Source organism: Aotus nancymaae, unplaced genomic scaffold, assembly GCF_030222135.1.
Source record: "Aotus nancymaae isolate 86718 unplaced genomic scaffold, 86718_ANA_hifiasm-v0.15.2.pri h1tg000028l, whole genome shotgun sequence".
NCBI classification, from domain to species: Eukaryota; Metazoa; Chordata; class Mammalia; order Primates; family Aotidae; genus Aotus; species Aotus nancymaae.
In genome coordinates this window covers 32,835,204-32,862,236 of record NW_026988441.1, presented here as the reverse complement: position 1 = coordinate 32,862,236, position 27,033 = coordinate 32,835,204, and the positions used below count along the sequence as shown (strand labels likewise).

Here is a 27,033-nt window from a genome sequence, read left to right as displayed (position 1 = left end):
ATTGATTTGGGAGGCTAAAGTGAGAGGCTCACTTCAGGCCAGGAGTTCAAGACCAGCCTTGGCAACAAAGGAAACCCTGTCTCTACAAAAAATTAAAGAATTTGGGGGCCGGGTGCGGTGGCTCATGCCTGTAATCCCAGCACTTTGGGAGGCCGAGGCGGGTGGATCACGAGGTCAAGAGATTGAGACCATCCCGGTCAACATGGTGAAACCCTGTCTCTACTAAAAATACAAAAAATTAGCTGAGCATGGTGGCACATGCCTGTAATCCCAGCTACTCAGGAGGCTGAGGCAGGAGAATTGCCTGAACCCAGGAGGCGGAGGTTGCAGTGAGCCGAGATCGTGCCATTTCACTCCAGCCTTGGTAACAAGAGCGAAACTCCGTCTCCAAAAAAAAAAAAAAAAAAAAAAAAGAATTTGCCAGGCTTGGTGGCACGAAGTTTCACTTGAACCCAGGAGATGGAGGCTGCAGTGAGCTGTGATCATGCTATTGCACTTTAACCTAGGTGACAGCGCTAGACCCTGTCTCAAATATATATATATATATCTCTTTTTTTTTTTTGAGACAGAGTCTCGCTCTGTTGCCCAGGCTAGAGTGCAGTGAGGCAATCTTGGCTTATTGCAACCTCCACCTCCCAGGTTCAAGGGGTTCTCCTGCCCCAGCCTTTTGAGTAGCTGGGACCACAGGTAACCACCACCACCCCCGGCTAATTTTTGTATTTTTAGTAGAGACGCGGTTTCACCATATTGGCCAGGCTGGTCTCGAACTCCTGACCTCGTGATGCGCCGCCTCGGCCTCCCAAAGTGCTGGGTTTACAGGCGTGAGCCACCGCGCCCGGCCAATAAATAAAATATTAAAAGTAAAAACACAGGCCGGGCGCGGTGGCTCACGCCTGTAATCCAAGCACTTTGGAGGCCAAGGCGGGCGGATCACCGGAGGTCGGGAGTTCAAGACTAGCCTGACCAATATGGTGAAACCCCATCTTTAAAAAAAAAAAAGAAAAAAAAGTAATTTTTTTTTTTTTAAAGAAAGATATGGTATGAGAAAGCCTTGGGAATGCTTCCCATATCCTTCTTTTAAATTTCCGATCCCTGAGAATATCACACCCTTTCTTCTGTTCCAGTCCTGCCTGGAACTCCCTGCGCACACCTGTGACTCCTCATGCAAGAGGTAAATAAAGAAATGACCCATTGAGTACAGGAAGTGTCTCCTTTGGCAAATCCGGATTAAGTTCTGCTAAAATGCAAGTATCTCCCATCTGCCCATCCCCCGCAAACCAAGTACAGTGAAGGGGACGAGAGGAAGAAGCCCACCCTGCGTTTGAGGGCTGGGGCCGAGACCCGCTCGTTCCCGCTCCCCTCATCTGGGTATCACATCTCCTGTCATTCACATCTGTCAGGATGCAGGGGGCAGAGCCCAAAGCAGTACCCAATCAGGAGCGCCAGGGCGGAGCTCTGCGATCGGTCCAATCAGGCGCGCCGCCGGGGACGCAGCTGCAGACGTTCAACCTTCTCGCGGGATTTTCATTTCTCGCGTCCGTCGTACTTGGTTTCGCTTCGCCGGTCTCAGAGGCCCGGAGTGGCTCGGCTGCACCCTGTGTGGCGCCGTTCCCTGTGCCGGCCTTGGGATCCGGAGGGAGGAAGCCGGGACGCCCGGGAGCCAGGAAATGGTGAGTGTGTCGGCTTCAGCGTCCCGAGACTGGGAGGAGGGGCTGATTGGACGACCGGAACTGATTGTGGCGGGGCCCGGGCCTTCCCGCGGGTGACTCTGGGTCTGCATACCCGAGTCCCTCTGGTGCAGCTCAGCCCTCGGTCCTCTCGGCCGCAGGGTGGGGCTGGACCGGCAGCCGGGACCCCGGGCGTCCTGTTCCGCCCTGTGCCGCTACTGCGGCCCCGGCCCCGGAGCCCCAAGTCTCCCCAGATTGTGTGGGGGCCACGGGAGGGTCATCGGGTGGGGGAAATCCTGACTTGTACGTGGAAGGAGCTGTGGTCTTTGAGGTCCCAGTTTCTTTTCTCTCCCCAGAGGACACCTGTTTTTCCCCTGAGTTTTCTAAGTGTATGGGATGCAGGGTCCCAAAACCTCACCCCGTCCCCCAGCTTGCTGTTTCTAGGGCTTGCAGTAAATCCCTAGTTTTCCGGTTCTCTTTTCGCTTTTCCAGACGCCAACCTCTCCCCTCCAATTCACGACAACATTAGCAACCGTTTCTCTTTTATTCTACATTTCAAACCTTGTGGTTTCATTGTTTGTTTTTCAACAAAGCAATGGATGACTTCCATAAAGATTTGCTTTCTGTTCGTAGTCTTGATACTCCGCTTTAAAAAAAAAAAAACAACCTTTGTGCCTCTCCTTTTATCTTCCCTAGGCACGGACACCTCATCAGAATGCCTTTGAGTTGAGGTTCCCCTTGGGAATCTTTACAGGGTGATATGCCTTCAGCGCGCCCTCCTATTTATTTTTTCCTGGTTTTGCGTTTCAAAACTGCCTGGGGCTGACTCGAGCTGCTCACAGCTGCCAGATCTCTTGGAGGGTCCAGTGAATATTGGTTCTTGGGTGACTTCTCCCAGAGGACAGTTGAAATAGAAGGCTGGGGCAATGTTCTGAGACTAGGGGAAATCTAGCATACGCTGCCTCTAAATAGCCAACCCCTGGGGGCACTCAGCTTTTCCCGCCTCAGCCCCAGTTTCCACTCTTTGGAGACACATTGATGGTCAGCCAATCAGATGCTGGTATTGAGGACTGAGAAAAGAAAAGGTTTTCTTTTGTTTTGTTTTGTTTTGTTTTTTGAGCCGGAGTTTCGCACTTGTTGCCCAAGCTGGAGTGCAATGGCACAATCTTGGTTCACTGCAACCTCCGCCTCCCAGATTCAAGCGATTCTCCTGCCTCAGCCTCCCAGGTAGCTGGGAACACAGTTTCGCGCTACCACTCCTAGCTAATTTTTGTATTTTCAATACGAGGTCTCACCATGTTGGCCAGGCTGGTCTGGAACTCCTGACCTCAAAGTGATCCACCTGCCTTGGCCTCCCAAGGGCTAGGACTACAGGCATGAGGCATTGCACCTGTCCTCAAGAAAATAATTTTCATCTTGAGAAATGTGGGTCCTTGTAAATGAACGGTCCCATAGAGACATTCAAATGATACAGCAATCACCTTCTAAATCGCTGGAGCTATGAATTCATCTTTTGAAACTGCTGTTGCCACAAGTAGGTATAATTAATTTACTGATGCATCACGGGACCCTGGAACCCACACCCTGTAGCTTAACAGTGCATAGCCATGCACTAATCAGTGTTACTTCTGTAAATCAATGAGAATTCTTGACAACTTTGTATCAGCCCACTTCCTGTCCCCCTTTTTCAGACACTTTGGGTCATATTCTGTGCTTCAGCCTTGACTTTTTAGGTCGACAAGGGAAAAGATAGAAATGATTCCTGTCCTTTAGATTCTCTCAGCCTTGTGAAGGGAGAAAAACTCTCAGCAAGGTGGTGGAAGAAGCTGGAAAACAAAATGCATTTTGGGTACACAGTGGGGCATAATGCAGTGTCTCCTGGGTGGGTGGTCACAGGGCACTTTCCATGAGCATGATGGGGTTAGAGGGATGTCCCACCTGATAGATAGGATGACCACTGCTGACACTGGAGTCAGATGGATGTCTGTATTCCAGGTCAGCACTGCTTCTCCCTGGGTTTGTTGCCTTAACAAGTTCAGCTTGAGTTTTTTCATTTAGTCCAGATTGCGTTTTATCCGTAGAGCTTCATAGAGAAGATAATGTATTTCCCAAGAGATGGATTTCAGGGGAAAAGGAATGATCTAGTCTCATAATCCACGTTTTAAAAATTGTTTTCTTTTTTTTTTTTTTTTTTGAGATGAAGTCTCGCTCTGTTGCCAGGCTGGAGCACAGTGTCCTGATTTTGGCTCACTGCAACCTCCGCCTCCTGGGTTCAAGCAATTCTCCTGCCTCAGACTCCTGAGTAGCTGGGACTACAGGGGCATGCCACCACACCCAACTAATTTTTTTTTTTTTTTTGAGATGGAGTTTCACTCGTTGCCTAGGCTGGAATGCAATGGCACGATCTTGGCTCACTGCAACCTCCGCCTCCTGAGTTCAAGCGATTCTCCTGGCAAACAAGATTAGAAGGAAGATGAGGAGGAGGAAGGCAGGATGGAGGGTGCAAAATCAGACCTAGGTCAGAGCATGTTTTATTCTGAGGTTATTCTGTTCTTAGGAAGCGTTGCCTATTTGTTCAGGCTGAGAGTGGGTCAAAGATAAGGGTCTGGAGGAAGGAGAGAAATTTGAGGAATGTTTGGTTAACAAATGTTTTGTTCCTACTGATCAGTGAAGACAAAACTGTTCAGCTAATGTTTTATGAAGCAAAGAATGGGCATTTGTAGGCCTGATTCAATGGCTCACACCTGTAATCCCATCACTTTGGGAGGCTGAGGTGGGAGGTTAGCTTGATCTCAGCAGTTTGTGACCAGCCTAGGCAATATTGCAAGACTTTGTCTCAAAAAAAAAGAAAAGAAAAAAAGAATGGGCATTTGTAGTCACTATCTGGCTTTGTTATTTTTTTTAAAAAAAAGAGCCTTAAAGTAATGGGAAGGATATCTTTGTGTGAGTCTGCTTCTGCAGAACAGAAAGGACTGAGTGGTTAATGGGGCAGTGATTTCTATGACTGTATCTATTTAACTTGATTATAGGGCTTGAGTAAAACTCAACATGATGAACAGTTAGATTTTGCTTCCACAGAATTGGTTTAACTGTAGAATAAATTGTATAAATTGGGGAAGTCTCTGAGGGGCAGACTTAGATGCTTTTGCCTTTTAGAGAAAGGGTTATGAATGAGTTTATTTGGATCTGTGATAGAATAAAAATATATTGGGTCTTTCTCTCTAGTCCCTCGCTTAGAGATCCTAATATCCTTTTATTTTCATGAGTGATAAGAGTGTCTTTCTTTTTTTTTTTTTTTTTTTTGAGATGGAGTTTCACTCTTGTTGCCTAGGCTAGAGTGCAATGTTATGATCTTGACTTACTGCAACCTCCCCCTCCTGGGTTCAAGCTATTCTCCTGCCTGAGCCTCCTGAGTATCTGGCATTACAGGCATGCGCCACCATGCCTGGCTAATTTTGTGTGTTTAGTAGAGACAAGGTTTTTCCATATTGGTCAGGCTGGTCTCTAACTCCTAACCTGAGGTGATCTGCCTACGTCGGCCTCCCAAAGTGCTGGGAGTACAAGTGTAAGCCACCATGCCCAGCCCAAGAGTGTCTTTTTTATTCCTAGCAAGCTTAGCTTAATTTATGCTATCAGGTGACTCAGGGTGAAGCTCCTAGATAACTTCTGGATGTACTGGTAATCAGAAAGAACAAACACATCATTAGAGAGTTGGAGCTGTAAGATACCCCCCTGCCCTTTTGTTTCTTTGTTTTTGTTTTTGTTTTGTTTTGTTTTTGAGATAGAATCTCACTCTGTCACCCAGGCTGGGGTGCAGTGGCACAATCTCAGCTCACTGCAATCTCCACCTCCCGGGTTCAAGCAATTCTCCTGCCTCAGCCTCCCAAGTAGCTGGGATTACAGGTGTGCACCACCACACTCAGCTGATTTTTTGCATTTTTAGTAGAAATGGGCTTTCACCATGTTGCCCAGGCTGGTCTCGAACTCCAGAGCTCAGGTGATCATCCACCTCGGCCTCCCAAAGTACTGGGATTACAGGCATGAGCCACGCCCGGCCTAAGCCCCATTTTTTTGACAACCGTAAAGGGGGAGAGCATGGATATTGAGTTTTGTTAATATGCAAATTATTTTATTTATTTGTTTTTTTGAGACCGAGTCTTGCTCTGTCACCAGGATGGAGTGCAGTGGCACGATCTCGGCTCGCTCAAACCTCCACCTCCCAGGTTCAAGCAATTCTCCTGCCTCAGCCTCCTGAGTGGCTGGGATTGCAGGCAACTGCCAGCATGAGTGGCTAATTTTTTTTGGTGTTTATAGTAGAGATGGGGTTTTACTCTTTGACCAGGCTGGTCTTGAATTCCTTACCTCAGGTGATCCACTCGCCTTGGCCTCTCAAAGTGCTGGGATTACATGGGTCATCCTTTATTACAAACTGGTAAACTTGTGTTTTGCTGAGTTCTGTAAGTAGTACTAGCAAATTATTGAAAGTGAGGAGAGTTTGTTGGATTTATATGCAGTTGGTTAGAATTAAGGGTGCCTACCCTCCCCGCTATCAGGGCTTGTGACTGGCATCTTCAGTGAGGGCTGTGTTCTGGGGTGAGCCCTGGACTTGCAGGGTCTGGGCTAATGCCAGGTAATGTCAGAACTGAATTACTGGATCCCCTGCTGGTGATGGAGAGTTAATTGATATTGAGCAGTCTCCAGATATTTGTTGTCAGAAAAAATGACATCACAGGTCAGAACCTTACATTGACTCCGGGTGAGTGGTTGCTGGTGAGAATTGAGACCCAGGAGGAGAGAGCATTTCCACACTGAGGAGAGGACAGTAGAGTGAGTAGTGCTCCTAGGATTTTATTTTCTAGTTACTCAGCTATTCCTCACTCATCACCTAGGAGGAGCCACTCTGGGCTACATCTCCAAATTGAGAGTGTAGTAAACTTTTGAATGTGGGTAAAGGTAAATAAAAAGCCTTAGGCATTTCTGGTTTGTCTCCCTGATTTCACCCTCCTTCTGTACCTAGAGGTGACCATAGTACAGATTCTGATTTTTATTTTTTTTGAGACGGAATCTCACTCTTGTTGCCCAGGCTGGAGTGCAGTGGCACGATCTTGGCTCACTGCAACTTCCGGCTCCCAGGTTCAAGCGATTCTCCTGTCTCAGTCTCCCGAATAGCTAGGATTACAGGCATGTGCCACCTCACCTGACTAATTTTATATATTTAGTAGAGACTGGATTTCTCCATGTTGGTCAGGCTAGTCTCGAACTCCTGACTTCAGGTGATCCGCTTGCCTCAGCCTCCCAAAGGGCTAGGATTACAGGTGTGAGCCACTGTGCCTGGCCTGTTTTTTTTTTTTTTTTTTTTTGAGATAGAATCTGGCTCTGTTGCCCAGGCTGGAGTGCAGTGGCACAATCTTGGCTCACTGCAACCTCTGCCTCCCAGGTTCAAGCATTCTCCTGTCTCAGCCTCTTGAGTAGCTGGGACTACAGGCGCACGCCAGCACACCAGCTAATTTTTGTGTTTTTTAGTAGAGACAGGGTTTCACCATATTAGTCAGGCTGGTCTCAAACTCCTGACCTCAGGTGATCCACCCACCTCAGCCTCCCAAAGTGCTAGGATTACATGCGTGAGCCATCGTGCCGGGCCCTGATTCTGATTTTTAAAAAATTATTATTTATATATTTATTTTTGAGACAAGGTCTGGCTCTATTGCCCAGGCTGGAGTGCAGTGGCACAGTCTTGGCTCACTGCAACCTCTACCTTTTTGGCTCAAGCCATCATCTCACCTCAGCATTCTGGGACTACAGATGTGCACCCCTATGCCTGGCCTATTTTTGTATTTTTTTGTACAGATGAGGTTTTGCCATGTTGCCTAGGCTGTTTTCTGACTCCTGAGCCCAAGCAATCTGCCCACCTCAGCCTCCCAAAGTGTTGGGATTACAGGCGTGAGCCACCGTGTGCTGCATCTGTTATTCTTCATAGCTTTATTGTTACTTTTTCAGAGTTTTGCCACTTTTGAGTTTTCAGTGAGTTGACATTAACGTTAATATTATGCTGAAAAGGAATTTTTGTGTTTTCTTTGCCTCAGTCTGTTGCACACATGCTGCTGTCTGAGGCTGTGGGTCATGCAGTTTACTAACCATTCCACTGTTTGATTTGAGTTGTTAGTATTTTATCTGTTGCCATTGTAATTGTTATTTTTGTCTCCAAGTGCTAATGCTTCAAAAAAAAATTTTTTTTTTTTTTTTTTTTTGAGGCATGTCTTCCTCTATCGCCCAGACTGAAGTGTAGTGGCTCGATTACAACTCACTGCAACCTTGGCCTCTCGGGCCATCTCACCCTCCCAAGTAGCTGGCACACACCTGACTAATGGTTGTATTTTTTATAGAGATGGGGTCTCGTCATATTGCCCAGGCTGATCTTGAACGCTTCGGCTTAGCACTGGTATTACAGGTGTGAGCCACCGTGTCCAGCCATGCTTCATAAATTTTTTATACATTGGGAACAAATCCCTGGGATGTAGCCTATAGATAAATTCAAATTGACTTGGGAACGCCAATGGAATATATGAATTAACCATCTGACCATGTATGCATGTGTATTTACTCTTATAAATAGTTTTCCTTATTTTTCCTGTGTGGTCCTTCATCTTCTGTAAAATAATTTTCAGTCATCGTGTCATCTTAAAGTCATTTCTGTGTTTATTGCTTCATTTCTTTCTTCCTTTTTTTTTTTTTCCGAGATAGCGTTTCGCTCTGTTGCCAGGCTGGAGTGCAGTGGCGCGATCTCAACTCACTGCAATGTCCACCTCCTGGGTTGAAGCAATTCTCTTGCCTCAGCCTCCTGAGTAGCTGGGACTAAGGTGCACGCCACCACGCCCAGCTAATTTTTGTATTTTTAGTAGAGACGGGGTTTCACCATGTTGGCTAGGATGGTCTCGATCTCTTGACCTCGTGACCTGCACTCAGCCTCCCAAAGTGCTGGGATTACAGGCGTGAGCCACTGCGCCTGGCCCCTTTTTTCTTTTTTTAACATACTCTGTATACTAATTCTTTTTCATTTGTAGGGATTGCTAATACTTTTTTTGTTCTGTTTTGTTTTTTTTTTTTTTTTGAGATGGAGTTTTGCTCTTGTTACTCAGGCTGGAGTGCAATGGCATGATCTTGGCTCACCACAACCTCTGCCTTCTGGGTTCAAGCAATTCTCCTGCCTCAGCCTCCTGAGTAGCTGGGATTACAGGCACGCGCCACCATGCCCAGCTAATTTTTTGTATTTTTAGTAGAGACGGGGTTTCACCATGTTGACCAGGATGGTCTTGATCTCTTGACCTTGTGATCCACCCGCCTCAGCCTCCCAAAGTGCTGGGATTACAGGCGTGAGCCACCGCAGCTGGCCCTAGATTGCTAATACTTTGTTTCAGGTAGTGATTTATCTTTTCACTCTGTTCTACATTTTGACGGACTCTAAAATTTTTTTTTGTTTGCTTTTTTGGCTACCTCCTGCATGTACTATTATCAAGAGTGGGGAGGGGTACTCTTAATTTTAACTGAGTTGACTTTGTCTCTTCCTTTGAGGCCTACTTAATTTTCTTATAAAAGAACACTCTAGGGAGTGTATATTCAGGGCAGCTTGAATCTGTGCTTCCAGGTTAAATAAAGAACACTCTTCCTACTGTGAAGTTAGAAAAAAAAAAGGTAACATATGAAAGTTTAATACTTTTGGGGCTGGGCTTGGTGGCTCACGCCTGTAATCCTAGCACTTTGGGAGGACGAGGTGGGCGGATTGCCTGAGCTTAGGAGTTCCAGACCAGCCTGGGCAACATGTTGAAACCCCGTCTCTGGGGGGAAAAAAAAAGTTTACTACTTTTATAAAATGTTTAAATTTTTTATTCTCGCTCTCTGTTTTTTGTTGTTGTTGTTGTTTGTTTATTTGTTTGTTTTGAGACAGATTCCCACTCTGTTGCCCAGGCTGGAGTGTAGTAGCATATTGGCTCACTACATCCTCTGCCTCCCAGGTTCAAGTGATTTTCCTGCCTCAGCCTCCTGAGTAGCTGAGACTACAGGCATGTGACACCACGCCCGTTTAATTTTGTATTTGTATTTGATCTCGGCTCACTGCAACCTCTGCCTCTCAGGTTCAAGTGATTCTTCTGCCTCAGCCTCCTGAGTAGCTGGGATTACAGGTGCATGCTACCATGCCTGGCTAATTTTTGGTATTTTTAGTAGAGAAGCTTGTAGCAAACTGCTGACCTCAGGTGATCCGCCTGCCTCAACCTCCCAAAGTGCTGGGATTAGTGGCGTGAGCCACCATACCTGGCCTGTTTTATTTGTTTATTTGTTTTTGAGATGGAGTCTTACACTATCACCCAGGCTGGCATGCAGTGGCATGATTTTGGCTCACTGTAACCTCCACCTCCCAGGTTCAAGCGATTCTTCTGCTTCAGCCTCCTGAGTAGCTGGGATTACAGGCATGTGCCACTACACCCAGCTGATTTTGTACTTTTAGTAGAGACGGGGTTTCTCCATGTTGGTTGAGCTGATCTCGAACTCCCGACTTCAGGTGATCCTCCCACCTTAGCCTCCCAAAGTGTTGGGATTACAGACATGAGACACCACGTCTAGCCTTTCAATGAGTATTAATCTCCTTTTTTTGTAACAGACCTAGTGAGTGCTGCATTATACAGAGCTAAACAAAAAATTCTGTCTGCCTGAAGCTGACATTCTAGGAGACAAGCAACAAGATATAAGTAAAATGTGCAGTGTGTCAGATGGTGCTTAGTCCTAAGGAGAGAGAGAAAGCTGGGGAGGAGTGGAGAGGCCTGGGCTCTGCAAGCACCTGTTTACGTCTCCGAGGTGTTACCTTTGAGGGTTTGTGTGTCTCCCTGGGTGTGTTCACCTATATGTGCAGTGACAAAATGTGAGTGATTTTGTATGTCTACTGGGGAGACAGAGGCTATGTTTATATGCCCTTTAAAATCTGGAATGCTTTTATTTCATTTTCTTGCCTGATTGCCCTGGTAGCGCCTCTTTTAGCATATTGAATAGCTGTGTCGAAAACAGACATTCTTGTATTTGATCTTGGGGGAAACATTCAGTGTCACCATCAGTATGATGTTATAGTGGGGTTTTCATGGATACCTTATTTCAGGTTAAGGAAGTTCCCTTCCATTTCCAGTTTACTGAGTGTTTTCATGGTGAAAGAGGTATTGAAATGATATTGTACTTTGTCAAATGTTTTTGATACTGATTCTATTAATGTGATTTTCAAATGTGAAAACAGTGTTGCTCTTCTGGCTAAATCCGTCTTGAATATAGGATATAGGTCTTTTTTTTTTTTTTTTTGAGATGGAGTCTCGCTCTGTAGACCAGGCTGGAGTGCAGTGGCGCACTCAGCTCACTGCACCCTCCGCCTCCTGGGTCCTAGTTCAAGCAATTCTCTTGCCTCAGTCTCCTGAGTAGCTGGGATTACAGGTGCACACCACCATGCCCAGCTAATTTTTGTATTTTCAGTAGAGACGGGGTTTCACCATGTTAGTCAGGCTAGTTTTGAGCTCCTGATCTCATGATCTGCCCAACTTGGCCTCTCAAAGTGCTGGGATTATAGGCATGAGCCACTGCATCCAGTCTTTTTAAAAATCTTTTTGATAACAGTCATTCTAGCAGGTGTGAAGCAATGTCTCATTGAGGTTTTAGTTTGCATTTCCCTAATGATTAGGGATGTTAAACATTTTTTTTTTTCATGAATGTCTTGGCCATTTGTATGTGTTCTTTTTAGAAATGTCTGTTTAGATCCTTTGCCCATTTAAAAAATTGGAGGCCAGGCCCAGTGGCTCATACCTGTAATACCAGCACTTTGGGAGGCTGAGGCAGGTGGATTGCCAGAGCTCCGGAGTTTGAGACCAGCCTAGGCAACATGGCAAATCCTCGTCTCTACCAAAAATACAAAAATTAGCCGAGCATGGTGGTGCATACCTGTAGTCCCAGCTACTCCCAGCTGAGGTGGGAGGCTGGCTTGAACCTGGGAGGCAGAGGTTTCAGTAAGCCAAGATTGTGCCACTGCACTCCATCGTGGGTGACAGAGTGAGACCCAGTCTCAAAAATAAATAAATATATAACAAAAATTTAAAATTGGGTTGTTTTCTTGCTGTTGAATATTTTGAGTTCTTTATATATTTTGGATTTTAACACTTTATCAGATACGTGGTTTGCAAGTATTTTCTCACACTCTGTGTGTTGCCTTTCCACTCCGTTGTTTCCTTTGCTATGCTACAGCTTTTTAGTTTGACGTCCACATTCACAATGGTGCTTTCAAAAACAGCTACATGGGAACTTGTTTTGTTGTAACCGAGCGAGTCAGAAGGAATATGCCACGTTGTGAGTTCCAAATTAAGGGTCCTTTATTAACTGGCGACCAAGAGTCAGCTCACACTCAAAATCTCTCGGCCTGGAGGAAGGGGCTTGATTTCTTTTTATACCTTGCTTAAGAAAGGGGAGGGGGAGCCTAGCTGAAGCGGAATTTTTTAGAAGCAGAACAAGCAAGTTAAGGGAGGAGGAGGGTAACTAGGAGGCAGGAGACTCCCATGATTGTTGATTAACTAAGGAGGGTATACACAAGCGGTTTCCATGATTGCTGGTTACCAAGGGGGGCATTTCGGTACTTTCCATACGATCAATCAAGGGGATATTCACAATAGCAAGTGGGCTTGTCAAACAGGGTATGGTTACATCGGTTATGTGTTTCTGTGGTTCTAAGCACAACATGACCCAGCACTGGAACATGACCCAGATACGCACTCAAAGGAGAAATGGCGGGAAGGGTGAGGTTGAGTCTATCTGACTCTCAGCAGAAGGGAGTCTGTCTGGCTAACACAGGGTAGGTTAGCACATTCCCCACTTGTGTTTTTGGGGAGTCAAATCGTTGACTTCTCTGTTATAACAAGGGAGTTATAGTGGGTTCTGAAATACATAAGTTTAACAGAAGCTATGCGCTGTTTTATGAAATTGGGGAACCAACTTAGTATACGAGACCCAAAAAGTAAACCTAACAGGAGCAAAAGGAGGGGTTCCATTAACCCAGTTATTAAAGTAGTTAGCCATGGACTCCGGTTAAACATCTTTTGGTACCATGGGGTGTTATTTTTTTCAGTTCTGTTGGCATCTATCTAGATTTTCTTGAACCCTTTGAAGAGTGTCTTTTATGACTTTAGACTGGTTAGCATAAAAGCAACAGCTTTCTCCCAAAGCAGCGCATAAACCTCCTTGAGAGAGGAATAGTAAATCTAAGCCTCGACGGTTTTGGAGAGTAACTTCAGCTAGGGATTCTACCTGGGTGTGTAACATATTTATGGCTGACTAGAGATTTCTTAAATCAGCATCTACTTGTTGAGATAGGGACATTAGTTCAGTTTTTTCTCAGATCAGAGCAGCAGTGAGAGTTGCTGAGCCAGCTATGCTAAGGCCGGCAAGAAGGGACACAAGGAGTGGGACAGCTTGGTCGGTCCTGGAATGCAGCTCAAGGGGAGCGATGAGATGTTGTCCTTTTGGTCCACCGTATACATAGACCTGGGGAAGCACGTGAGCTGACACGCACAGGACGGGTCCAGATTTAGTCCCATTGATGTAGCGGGTGAGGCCTGACGTGCAGGCCAGCCAAGTATTGTTGGGTCCCTGGTAGGAGACTGAGGGGTTTACGGAAGTAAGTAGACTGGTTGCAGGTAGCCTGAAAGGGAGAAGCAGATAGGTTATACCTAGGGCTAATTAGGCAGGAGGCGTTTTCTGAAACGTCTTCTAGTATAAGAGAATGAGGGAGTGTATGACAAGAAAGAGGGCCATTGTTAAGCGTGGTTTCAACTCCCAGTCCAACATAATACGGTGTTTGGCCTTTAAGCATAACCAGCAGTCTCGGGCCAGTTTAGGCTGAGTATCATTAAGCAGAGCAGAGTTATAATCAATTAAACCCTGTGAGATGGAGTCTTATAGAAAGAGTTGAGTACGATGTTGGTCCTCCAGAGTACGTGGCCAAGGTCACACAAGTACAGTATGGGCAGAAAAATTTATAAACTCGTTGGCAGTTTGTATTGGGGTGATTTTCTGGACAAAGGTAAAAACGAACTAAAGACTCTTTTCTGTTTTTGTTTCACATCCGACTGCATGGGGCACCCCCTTGGGGCTGGATCCTGTGAACAGAGCACACAAATTGACCACAAGAGAAACCTTACTGGTGGTATTTGCATATACATGTACATAGCTGGAGTAGGCAGGTGAAAGAAATGAGCAAGAAAGACTAGCTGGAGGGCTTTACACAACTGAGTCATAACTTTAAGGGGCCTGACCCTGGCTGGGAGACCCATGTCTCTTGTTGGATTTGGCTGGCCTTTTTGATGCCGGAGTGGTGAATTTAAGTAGGAATGCCGTCGACCTTCACAGCTGTTGGGGTGGTAAGGATGACAGTGTATAAGGCCGCTTTCAGGCAGGTGTGAGTTCCTTTTTTCTGGAACTTTTTGACAAACACTAGGTCACCCAAACAAAGAGTGGCAGGGCCCAGTCTGGTCAGGAACTGCATTGGGGTGTGCTCCCCGGACCAGCAGCTGGATGATGTCTTGAACCTGTTGGAGAGACTGCAGTACTGTAACAAATTTGCTTGGGATATTTCTGCTAAATGGGTGTCTTTTAACCTGGGTAGAATAGGCGGGGCCCTTCCATACATAATTTCAAAGGGAGAGAACCTTTCCTTGTAAGGGGTGCACCTGACTCTAAGGAGGGCTAAAGGAAGGAGATCTATCCAATTTATACCGGTTTCTAAGATCAGTTTTGTAAGAGCATTTTTTAAGATACAATTCATGCATTCTACCTGTCCAGAGCTCTGGGGCTGATAGGCACAATGAAGCTTTCGTTGAATGTTTAATGTCTTACTAACCAATTGAGCTATGAATGAGGTGAAGGCTGGCCCATTATCAGAACCTATAGTGAATGACAGTCCAAATCGAGGGATGATTTCATTGAGTAAAAATTTAACTACTGTGGAGGCAGTTTCATTTCTAGTGGCAAATGCCTCAGTCCATCCAGAGAAAGTGTCTACCATCACCAGGAGATATTTATATCCCGCCCGGTGTGTGGCTTTACTTCTGTAGTCTATTTTCCACCTTTCTCCCAGACTGCATTCCCGGGGACGGTGGCTCAGTTCAGGTCTCGGACCTTGCTTGGCATTTACCTGTGCCCAAGCTGTACATTGGGAGGCTTCTTGGTTAGTTAAGTCCTGAAGGTGAGGAATTTTAAAATGGCTTCTCAAAAGCTGGGCTAGTTTTATTCCTCCTAATGGAGATGACCAACCAAGGCTTCTCCTAGGGCATGGGGCAGGAAAATTCTGGAATCTGGGAGAATTTACCAACTATCTTGGTTTTTTACTGGCCTGAAGATATGATGTTTGTTTTTTTCCTTCTGGAGAGTATGCCGGGTGGTCGGGTAACTTAGGCTGTGGAAAGGACATGGCAGGTAGTAGGGTTAAAGGTGTAACTGGGAGCCGGGCTGCCTCTGGAGCAGCAGAATTTACCTTTTTGTTTCCCAGGGCAACGGCCGTGTTTTCCTTCTGGCACTCTTTGCAGTGGATAACAGCCACCTGTAGAGGGAGCCAAACAGCCTCGAGCAGGGTTAGAATTTTTTAGTGGCCCATGCTCTTGATAGACGTGTACAGTGGCAAAAGCATACTGGCTGTCAGTGTAGATGTTGATGCGTTTATCCTTACCCCACCAGAGGGCCTGAGTAAGGGCAACCAACTCAGCTTTTTGTGCCGAAGTTCCGGCTGGCAGGGCCTGGACACAGAATGTCCGTTTCCGTGGTGATGGCCGCACCAGCCTTTCGCAGTTCTTGCTTAAGGAAGTTGCTACCCTTCGTGAATATGGTAGCATCCGCCCTTTCCAAGGGAACATCTTAGAGATCAGGTCGGCCAGTTTCTGTAGCCTCTAGCAGTTTCTGGCAATCATGGACAGGTATGGTGTAGTCTGGATCAGGAAGTAGAGTAGCTGGATTTAAACACCTTGTAGGGGAAATAGTTAAATGAGGCTGATTTAACAGCAAACTTTGGTACTGTAATATGCAGACATTTGACATTCATTTACCAGAAGTGCTGCACAGCAATGTTTCAACAGCTTGGGGAGCCGTGAGGGTTAAGTTTTGGCCCAGGGTTAGTTTATCAGCCTCCTGGACCAGACTTGAGGTTGCTGTCACGGCTCAGACAACTCGGAATGCTTGTGTTTAACTTCTTGGAGTGTGACCGCTAAGATTTTTGCCGCCTTTTTGAAGCCTTTTCAGCTGCCAGAACAGCCTGTTTCTGTTTCTCATGGTCTTGATTGTCAAAAACTTTCTGAGCTATTTCTAGGAGTTGGGTGATACTCATCCCGGCAAATCCCTCAAGTTTTTGTAACTTTCTCCAAATATCAGGAGCTGCCTGGGCCACAAATGCCAAATTAATAGCACAGCTATTTTCAGGAGCCACTGGATCAAATGGGGTGTAAATTCAATAGGCCTCCTGGAGGCATTCCAAAAACACTCCAGGTGACTCATTGGGCCCCTGGACAACTTCAGTTGTCTTAGACAGATTTATGGGTTTTCGAGTGGCTCCTTTAATACCCGCAAGGAAATCATCCAAAGATTTAATAGCCGGTAGAAATCGTCCAAAGCTCTCTTCCCCTCCGCCAAGGTATTTGGGTCCCAGTCAAGCCGAGTAGAAGGAAAAAAACTTCTTCTAGGAGGTCTCGGGCTCCCTCCTCCAGCATACTGGTGAAACTAGGGAAAAAACTGTCTAGCCTCCCTTCAAATATGGTCTCTTTTTCTCAGATGTAAAAAGGGTTAGGAGAAGCTGTTGGCAGTTATCTCAGGTGGGCCGATCAGTCTGGAGTATGGACTCAACCAGTGAGGTTAGGTGGTGTTTCTCAGAGAAAGGTGGGTTTTTGGGCCTTGCAGTTGTACAGGTTAGAAGTAGGAAAAGGGACATAGACCAAAAACGAGACAGGACGTTCACTACCTGGTGGAGGTGGTGCCTCCCTTAAGGGGAGGCCTGGGGAGAGTTTTCCTCCTCCTCCGAAGGGGGCAGAACAGGAGGAATAGAGGGAGCTGAGGGTCAGAGCGGAGGAGAAGTCCGGCTCAGGAGGACCTTGAGAGGTAAGCAGAGAATAACCACCTTAAACTCCTTTGTGAAAAACCTTTGTGTCCTTCTCCTTTATCTTTCCTAAGCATGAACCCTTATCAGAATGCCTTTGTGTTGAGGTTCCTCTTTGGAAACTTTGCGGGGTTGATTTTCCTCAGCTTACCCTCTCTCTTCCTGGTCCTGGGGTTCAGAACTGAGTGGGCCTTCCCCAAGAAACCCATAGCTTCCATGTCTCTTGGAGGGTCTAGTGAGCATCAGCCCATGCAGCCCCTCAGGGGAGCCACTGGATGCCTTGGGACTGGAAGTAGTGACATGGTATACCCTTCATTTGAAAAGCTCACCCCTTGGGACACTCAGCTTGTTTTTCCCGAGCCCCAGTTTCCATTCTCTGGAGATATGTTGGTGGTCATCTAATTGGATGGCGGTACTGAGGGGAAAGACAGAAAATGATTCTTGCCCTCTGGATTCTCCCAGAGTACTTGAAGGGAGAAAAATGATCCCAAAAATCAAGGAATTCCAGGTGATGCAAGAACTGGACAAGCAAAATGCACTTAGGCATGGGAGTGGATGGTGGCACAGTCCACTGTCTCTGGGAAGGGTCAGTGAGCAACACTTCAGTGACAAGATGGGGGTTGGAGAGATGTCCCATGTGATAGGATGACCTGACTGGGCAGTTAAGTCAGATTTGTCTGTTGTCCAAGTCAGCAGGGCCCTTCCCTGGTTTTGTTACCTTAGGAAGATTTGTTGACTTATTTCATCATGTAAAATGTATTTTACCATTAGAGCTTGAAAGATAGGCTAAAATATTTCCAAAGAGATGAGATGTGGATCTCAGAAAAATAAATTTCTACCCTAATATTTGTTAAAAATTTGTATTTACATCTGGGCATGGTGGCTCACGCCTGTAATCCCAGCACTTTGGGAAGCCAAGGCAGATGGATCACGAGGTCAGGAGATGGAGACCATCCTGGCCAATATGGTGAAACCTGTCTCTACAAAGATACAAAAATTAGCTGGGTGTGGTGGCACATGCCTATAATCCCAGCTACTCGGGAGGCTGAGGCATGAGAATTGCTTGAATCCTGGAGGTGGAGGTTGCAGTGAGCTGAGATTGCACTACTGCACTCCAGCCTGGTGACAGAGTGAGAGTCCGTCTCAAAAAAAAAAATTGTATTTACTTTGTTCCCCCCAGAGCATATATGCAGTAAGTTTCTCAGATCTGTTCTTTTTTGTGATTTTATCTGTTGTTGTTGTTGAGATAGAGTCTGGCTCTGTCACCCAGGCTGGACTTCAGTGGCATAATCATGGCTCACTGCAACCTCTACCTCCCTGAATCAAGCAGTCCTCCCATCTCAGCCTCCTGAGTAGCTGGGACCATAGGCGCAGGCCACCATGACTGGCTAATTTTTTGTAGAGATAGGGTTTCATCATGTTTCCCAGGCTGGTCTCAAACTCCTGAGCTCAAGCGATCCTCCCACCTTGGCCTCCCAAAGTGCTGGAATTATAGGTGTGAGCTACCGCACCCAGCCTTTTTTTTTTCTTTTTAATTTCAAACAGAATCCTAGAATTTAGCCTTGAGAAGGCTACAGAGAAAAGAATCTCAGAGAAATAGGGAGGATCACTCTTCATTATGGCTTAAGATAACTGAATATGTATATATGTATGTATGTATGTATGTATGTATTTTGAGACAGGGTTTCCCTCTTTTGCCCAAGTTGGAATGCAATGGCACTATTATAGCTTGCTGCATTCTCATACTCTTGGGCTCAAGCAGTCCTCCCACCTCAGCCTCCTGAGTAGCTGGGACTACAGGCATGTGCCACCACTGCTGGCTAATTTTTAAAACTTTTTGTAGAGACGGAGGTTCTCACTGTGTTGCCAAAACTGGTCTTGAACTCCTGGACTCAAACAATCCTTCTGTGTCAACCTCCCAATGTGATGGAATTACAGGTGTGAACTAGATCACCCGGCCACTGAATACATTTTGAAGAGAAAGTACGGTAGATAAATTGGTGAATTCACTAATTTATTCACCAATTTAGTGAAGATTCACCAGGCTGGGTGGGATGGCTAATGCCTGTAATGCCAGCACTTTGGGAGCCCGAGGCAGGCAGATCACTTGAGGTCAGGAGTTCGAGACCAGACTAGCCAACATGGTGAAACCCCGTCTCTACTAAAAATACAGAAATGAGCCGGGCGTGGTGGCGTGTGCCTGTACTTCGAGCTCCTCGAGAGGTTGAGGCGGGAGAATTGCTTGAACTGTGCCACTGCACTCCAGCCTGGGTGACAGAGCAAGACTCCATCTTAAAAAAAAAAAAAAAAAAAAAAGGCCAAGCACAGTGGCTCACACCTGTAATCCCAGCACTTTGGGAGGCTGAGGCTGAGGGATCACCTGAGGTCGGGAGTTCGAGACCAACCTGACCAACATGGAGAAACACTGTCTCTACTAAAAATACAAAATCAGGCAGGCATGGTGGCGCATGCCTATAATTCCAGCTTCTTGGAAGGCTAAGGCAGGAGAAGTGCTTGAACCTGGGAGGCGGAGGTTGTGGTGAGCCAAGATTGTGCCATTGCACTTTAGCCTAGGCAACAGGAGCGAAACTCTGTCTTAAAAAAAAATCGCACTGGGCGCGGTGGCTCACGCCTGTAATCCCAGCACTTTGGGAGGCCGAGGCGGGTGGATCACGAGGTCAAGAGATTGAGATCATCCTGGTCAATATGGTGAAACCCCATCTCTACTAAAAATACAAAAAATTAGCTGGGCATGGTGGCGTGTGCCTGTAATCCCAGCTACTCAGGAGGCTGAGGCAGGAGAATTGCCTGAACCCAGGAGGCAGAGGTTGCGGTGAGCCGAGATCGCGCCATTGCACTCCAGCCTGGGTAACAAGAGCGAAACTCTGTCTCAAAAAAAAAAAAAAAAAAAAAACGCCATTAAGATGGTAAAAAATCCTTCATTAGTCTAGTTTAGTACTTAATTATATTTGCTCTGCAGGATAGGTACGAGCTTGAGAGTATTTTCTCTTAGTGTAATAACAGAAGATGGGCTTAATTTTCCCAGTAACCAGTTGTGAGAACACATGTAAAATACTTCCTAGAGTGTTTTTCGGGGCTCATCAGGTAGGCACCATGTGTTGCACTTGTAGCAAAATCCCAAACTCTCAGATGGAAGGCAGGAGACCAGAAATTTTCATCTTTTTTCCATACAGTTTAGGCACCAAGCTACTCTTATATAGGTCATTGGGCTCCTTCCCCAAATCCTTTTCCCAGACAGTAGCAATGGCTGTGAAACAGGACAGGTGTGCGCTAAAATTGGGGCTTATCCCAGGATGATTTCTGGCTTTGCCCAGGGAAAAATTCAAGGGCAGGCCGGTGGTGTTAGACAGCAGTCTTTTATTTAACAGTGCTGGTCTTGGTGGATCAGTGCTAACTCATAGGCAGTACACCCAGAGTCAGCAACATATGGGCTCTTGGCAACTGTATTTATACCTATTTTCAATTATATGTGAATTAAGGAGCGGGTTATTTAAAACTTTCTAGGGAAGGGGTGATAACTTTCAGGTCATTGCTATGGTATTTGTAAACAGTCTTGGCATTGGTGGGAGTGTTTTATGCTAATGAGCAGTGAGAGCTGCTAGAGATCGCAGTCCTTGACATCTGCTGGTTTTGGCCACTTTATTCACTTTACCCTTCCTCTGCCAGATCCTGCTTTAGCCAGTAGGGTTGTAATCAGAAAACAAGTCCTGCTGGTCTCCTACCTCAGATGAACATTGTGAGAAGTGAGGAGCCTTTTTTTAAGGGTAAGCATTCTCAGGAATGCTAATATAAACTCTTCTGCACACTAGGTGGTAGGACTTTGTTATGACAGGTTCTCCAGGTCCACTGTACGGGCAGACATTAGATGTGACTCAAGCAGCGTATATTACTCCTTGGAACCACCACCAAGAAAGATGATGAGACACTGCTATTGCTCTACCCATTATTTCAGTACTAGTACTGAGAATTGCTGTGTGGAAGGAAGTGAGTATGATGACCAAACAGTGGAGTAAATGTTTGGAGACTCCCGAAGCATGTGAGCTTCTTATGAATTAAGTACAGATCCCCAGCCCTGTCAGTCTCACCCATTCTCCTCTCCACATATGTGGGATTTTCAGGACTTGGTGGCCTTTGAGGATATAGATGTGAACTTCACCCAGGAGGAGTGGGCTTTGCTGGATCCTTCCCAGAAGAATCTCTACAGAGATGTGATGTGGGAAACCATGAGGAATCTGGCCTCCATAGGTAAGGATTATATACTTCCATCACTTAGTCAATTAGAAAAGAAGTGTTTCTTGTGCATTGTCGCTGTTCCATGGTTTGCGTCGTGGAGGGAGAATACTTAGGGGGCTAAATATGTATAGTCACAGGGTAACATGAACCTAGAATCTAATAATTTTTCTATAATTTTGTACTAATTCAGAATTTTTCTGGGTCTCTGTTTTAGGGAAAAAATGGAAGGACCAGAACATTAAAGATCACTACAAACACCAAGGGATAAATCTAAGGTAATTTGTCCTCAGAGACAACAAATTCACTTGAAAGTATCTTAGCATGTCGTGAAATTTTAAAACCAGGTAAACACAATTGATAAGCCAAACTTCAAATTTATTTATTTTTAGAATATTTTCCCCAAATACGTATTCTTCGGAGTAAACAGATGTTTAGTTTTTGTAAAAACATGGCCGGGCGCAGTGGCTCACACCTGTAATCCCAGCACTTTGGGAGGCTGACGCAGGCAGATCATGAGGTCAGGAGTTCAAGACAAGCCTGGCCAACATAGTGAAACCCTGTCTCTACTAAAAATACAAAAAATTAGCCAGGCATGGTGGTGGGCGCCTATAATCCCAGCTACTCAGGAGGCTGCGGCAGGAGAATTGCTTGAACCTGGGAGGCGGAGGTTGTAGTGAGCCAAGATTGTGCCATTGCACTCCACCCCAGAGCATTGAATCCATTCATACTCAAACAAATGAAACTTGGCATCGAGTCTACACTTTCCCTGCTAATGTTAAAAATGCAAGTTTAAGCCTGTAATCCCAGCACTTTGGGAGGCCAAGGCGAGTGGATCACGAGGTCATGAGATCGAGACCATCCCGGTCAACAAGGTGAAACCCCGTCTCTACTAAAAATACAAAAAATTAGCTGGGCATGGTGGCGCGTGCCTGTAATCCCAGCTACTCAGGAGGCTGAGGCAGGAGAATTGGCTGAGCCCAGGAGGCGGAGGTTGCGGTGAGCCGAGATCGCGCCATTGCACTCCAGCCTGGGTAACAAGAGCGAAACTCCGTCTCAAAAAAAAAGAAAAAAAAATGCAAGTTTAATAGCTCTTAATATAAAACAAATAAACAAATCCTTAGTAATTTTCTTCTCATTTTTCACAGACGTCATATGGTAGAAAGGCTCTATCAAAGTAAAGATGGTAGTCAGCATGGAGGAATTTTTAGCCAGTTTGCAAATCATAATCTGAGCAAGAAAATTCCTGGAGTGAAACTATGTGAAAGCATTGTATATGGAGAAGTCAGCATGGGTCACTCATCCCTTAATAGACACATCAGAGATCATAGTGGACGTGAACCAAAGGAATATCAGGAATATGGAGAGAAGCCAGATACTCGTAACCAGTGTTGGAAACCCTTCAATTCTCACCACTCCTTTCGAACACATGAGATAATTCACACTGGAGAGAAACTCTATGATTGTAAGGAATGTGGAAAAACCTTCTTTTCTCTCAAAAGAATTAGAAGACACGTAATCACACACAGTGGCTATACACCATATAAATGTAAGGTGTGTGGGAAAGCTTTTGATTATCCCAGTAGATTTCGAACACATGAAAGAAGTCACACTGGAGAGAAACCCTATGAATGTAAGGAATGTGGAAAAGCCTTCACTTGTATCACAAGTGTTCGAAGACACATGATAAAGCACACTGGAGATGGACCTTATAAATGTAAGGTATGTGGGAAACCCTTTCATTCTCTGAGTTCATTTCAAGTACATGAAAGAATTCACACTGGAGAGAAACCCTTTAAATGTAAGCAATGTGGTAAAGCCTTCAGTTGTTCCCCAACCTTACGAATTCATGAAAGAACCCATACTGGAGAAAAACCTTATGAATGTAAACAGTGTGGGAAGGCCTTCAGCTATCTCCCCTCCCTTCGACTACATGAAAGAATTCACACTGGCGAGAAACCCTTCGTATGTAAAGAATGTGGTAAAGCCTTTAGATCTGCCAGTACCTTTCAAATACATGAAAGGACTCACACTGGGGAAAAACCTTATGAATGTAAGGAATGTGGGGAAGCCTTCAGTTGTATCCCAAGTATGCGAAGACACATGATAAAGCATACTGGGGAAGGAGCTTACAAATGTAAGGTATGTGGGAAACCCTTTCATTCTCTGAGTCCATTTCGAATACATGAAAGAACTCACACTGGAGAGAAACCTTATATATGTAAACATTGTGGTAAAGCTTTCGTTTCTTCCACATCAATTCGAATACATGAAAGAACTCATACTGGAGAGAAACCCTATGAGTGTAAGCAATGTGGGAAAGCCTTCAGTTATCTCAACTCCTTTCGAACACATGAAATGATTCACACTGGTGAGAAACCCTTTGAATGTAAGCGATGTGGTAAAGCCTTTAGATCTTCTAGTTCCTTTCGACTACATGAAAGGACTCACACTGGACAGAAACCCTATCATTGTAAGGAATGTGGGAAAGCCTATTCTTGCCGTGCAAGCTTTCAGAGACACATGTTAACACACGCTGAAGACGGACCACCTTATAAATCCATGTGGGAAAGCCTTTAATGTTCTGGACTCATGTCAGATACATTAAAGTACTCAAACTGAAGAGAAGCCCTGTGAATGTAAGTGATGTGGGAAAGCATGAAATTATGTTGGTGCCTTTTTTAATACATGAAAGAAATAATTCTGGAGAGAAGCCATATAAGTGTAAGTAATATGGGAAAGGCTTCAGTCATTTTAGTTCCTTTCAAATACATGAAAGAACTCATCATGGAGAAAAACCGAACAAATCCTTTTTTGAAAGGAACCCATATTTGAGAGAAATCCTGTGTAAAGAGTGTGGGAAAGGTTTTGTCATCACACAATCCTGTGACACATATGAATGCATAGTGGAGAGAACCCTGGTACATGTTAAGCATGTGGGAGAGCCTTTAGTCATTTCACTTCTATTTGAAGCCAGGAAAGAACACGTAGAAGAGAGAAAACTCTTGAATATAAGCAGTGTGCAAACGTTTTTAGTCAGCCCACATGTTTTCAGCAACATGTAAGAATGTACCCTGGATTGAAACACTATAAATGTGAAAACCACAAGGAAGGTTTTCCTTTATAATAAACTTGTAAAGTCATTTGAGGGCTCTGTGGCTTTGTGGGTTAAAGTACTTGTCTGGCAAACAGGAGATGCTGGGTGTCATTCCCCAGCAGGGCCTCACTAGTTGAGGTATTGAATTTGAATAGACTTTTCAACTCTGGCTGGGTGTGGTGGCTTACACCTGTAATCCCCGCACTTTGGGAGGCTGAGGCAGGAGGATCACTTGAGGTCAGGAATTTGAAACCAGTGTGTACAACATAGCAAGACCTCATCTCATAAAAAAAAAAAAAAGTCATTTGAAAACTTCTAATGTAGCAAAATCCTATAAATGTAAATACTTTAAAAAGCCTCATGCATAGCAGGTCATGTAGTCTCCAGAAAATATATAACCTGATGGAAATGTAGACATTATATGTATATTTTGTTAGTGGCTCATATTTAAAATAGTTCTCTGGACTATGGTTTCAAATGCTTAATCTCACAAAGAAATGTTAAATTGATATAATCCTGTAAGTAATTTTAAAGCAATAGTGCATGAATTTCATAGGTAGCATTGTTTTAGGTCAGTAAATAAAATATTTGTCTTTCCATTTTGAAGTGTGTTTAATCCAACGAAGAATTTAAATGTGTTTCTCATATTTGGGTATGTTAAATTGTATATGGTTGCTTAATTGTTCTGTGATTGAGGACCATTGAAAAATAAGTCTGGATAAATGTTGGTATGAACCTACTTGCTTCATTTAGCAGGTTCTTGATTCCCTTCCCACATTATATATATTCCATCATATTTATTAGAACAACTCCTTTTTTTTTCTTTTTTTTTTTGAGACAGGGTCTCTATGCTCTGTTTCCCAAGCTGGACTACAGTGGCATGATCTCGGCTCACTGCAACCTCTGCCTTGTGGGTTCAAGTGATTCTCCCACCTCAGCCTACCAAGTAGCTGAGACTACAGGCATGTGCCACCACACCTGGCCTATTTTTTATATTTTTACTAGAGATGGGTTTCACCATGTTGGCCAGGCTGATCTCAAACTCCTGACCTCAAGTGATCCACCCGCCTCAGCCTCCTAAAGTGCTAGGATTACAGGTGTGAGCCACCACACCTGGCCCATTTTTTTCTTTTTGACTCAAAGTATTTAATTTTCCTTGTTATTATAGAGTTGGTATTAATTCCAAGTGTAAAGTGTATTACAGACTGTAGTCTCATGTGAATTATTATTTTAACCTGTTGCTCTTTACTCCTTGTTATTTATTCTGGCTGCTCTTTGTATAATTGATTTTGGGATAAGGAGAGAGCTATGATGGGATAATAAAATCTAGAATGGGAGATGCCTTTCATGGATTGTGTCATGTCAGTCTGGGTAATGGGAACTAAACCTTCAGACTTCATTTATTTCTTCTTTTCTTTCTCACTTTCCTTTTTTTTTCTTTCTTTCTGAAATAGGGTCTCACTCACTCTGTCACCCAGGCGGGAATGCAGTGGCACGATTGTAGCTCACTGTAACCTCAAACTCCCGAGCTCAGGTGGTCTTCTGACCTCTGCCTCCCAAGTGGCTGGAACTATAGGTATGTGCCACCAAACCCAGCTAATGTTTTTGTTTTTGGTTTTTAAATTTTTTTTTGTAGGATGGTATCTTGCTATGTTGCCCAGACTGGTCTCAAACTCCTGGCCTTAAGTGACGCTCTAGCCTCAGCCTCTTACAGCACTGGGATTATAGGCATAAGCCACTGTACCTGGCTCAGAATTTCTTTCTTTTATGGTTACATGTAGACTGCATCAATGGCCTATATTTCTGGAAGGTTAGAATGCAGAAGTAAAGGCATTAGTCAGATTTTGGAGGCATCATATGGGGAGAAAGATTAATATGGGCTGTTTAGACAGGTCTAGATGACCATGTCCAAACAGCCCATATTAATCTTTCTGATTATTTGCCCTGCCAATCAAGAGTATCCTTAGCCATGTGCAGTGGCTCATGCCTGTAATTCCAGCACTTTGGGAGGCTGAGGCAGGCTGATCACCTGAGGTCAGGAGTCTGAGACCAGCCTGACCAATATGATGAAACCCTGTCTCTATTAAAAATATAAAAATTAGGCCGGGCACGGTGGCTCAAGCCTGTAATCCCAGCACTTTGGGAGGCCAAGGCGGGTGGATCACAAGGTCAAGAGATCGAGACCATCCTGGTCAACATGGTGAAACCCCGTCTCTACTAATACAAAAAAATTAGCTGGGCATGGTGGCGCGTGCCTGTAATCCCAGCTACTCAGGAGGCTGAGGCAGGAGAATTGCCTGAACCCAGGAGGCGGAGGTTGCGGTGAGCCGAGATCGCGCCATTGCACTCCAGCCTGGGTAACAAGAGCGAAACTCCGTCTCAAAAAATATATATATATATATAAAAATTAGCTGGGCATGGTGGCGCATGCCTATAGTCCCAGTTGAGGCAGGCAAATCGCTTGAGTCGGGTAGGTGAAGGTTGCAGTGAGCTGAGATTGCGCCACTGCACACCAGCCTGGGTGACAGAGTGCAGACCAAGACCCTGTCTCAAAAAACAAAAAAAACAGTATCCTCTAAACCACCACCAGCTACTTCACCTCCGTGTTCTCAAAGTTATAAATTTCTGTAGATTTTCTTACAAGCTTCATATCAAAGATTCAGCTGCTATTTTGATGTTCCTGAAAGCGCTAATGTATCCGCCAAGTAATCAGTTTATATTGTCATTGTTGGGAATAGTCTGATGATCTGACTTGGTTCCTGTGAGGTCCAGTTTGTACATAAACATTTTTGTCCATAGGGATAGTGGCTGTTACTGATGTAGGTTGAGAGCTACAGTGGCACTATCCAAAAACAAAAATCAAAACCCTA

At 45.0% G+C, this 27,033-nt stretch overlaps 1 protein-coding gene across 3 annotated transcripts; it reads left to right on the top strand.

Annotated features, from left to right (window-relative positions):
- The first annotated feature begins 1,562 nt into the window (after positions 1–1,562).
- Positions 1,563–25,502, top strand: LOC105706194 (zinc finger protein 136). 3 transcript variants are annotated; one of them, XM_012436403.3, is made up of 4 exons: positions 1,563–1,670; positions 20,955–21,081; positions 21,284–21,344; positions 22,215–25,502. In XM_012436403.3, the coding sequence occupies exons 1-4, from the start codon at positions 1,668–1,670 to the stop codon at positions 23,644–23,646; spliced, it is 1,623 nt and encodes a 540-aa protein (XP_012291826.1). In that variant the 5' UTR covers positions 1,563–1,667; the 3' UTR covers positions 23,647–25,502. The 3 variants fall into 3 exon arrangements, with proteins under 3 accessions (XP_012291826.1, XP_064237889.1, XP_012291825.1); XM_064381819.1 differs by lacking the exon at positions 1,563–1,670 and adding an exon at positions 3,076–4,185; XM_012436402.3 differs by lacking the exon at positions 1,563–1,670 and having other exon boundaries at positions 19,721–21,081.
- The last annotated feature ends 1,531 nt before the right edge of the window (positions 25,503–27,033 follow it).

Bases quoted from the DNA above. Each gene is read 5' to 3' on its own strand.
- LOC105706194 (XM_012436402.3), top strand. From the start codon at position 20,940: ATGTGGGATTTTCAGGACTTGGTGGCCTTTGAGGATATAGATGTGAAC. The intron at 21,082-21,283 runs GTAAGGATTATA...TCTCTGTTTTAG, and splicing joins GAGGAATCTGGCCTCCATAG to GGAAAAAATGGAAGGACCAG. The intron at 21,345-22,214 runs GTAATTTGTCCT...CATTTTTCACAG, and splicing joins CACCAAGGGATAAATCTAAG to ACGTCATATGGTAGAAAGGC.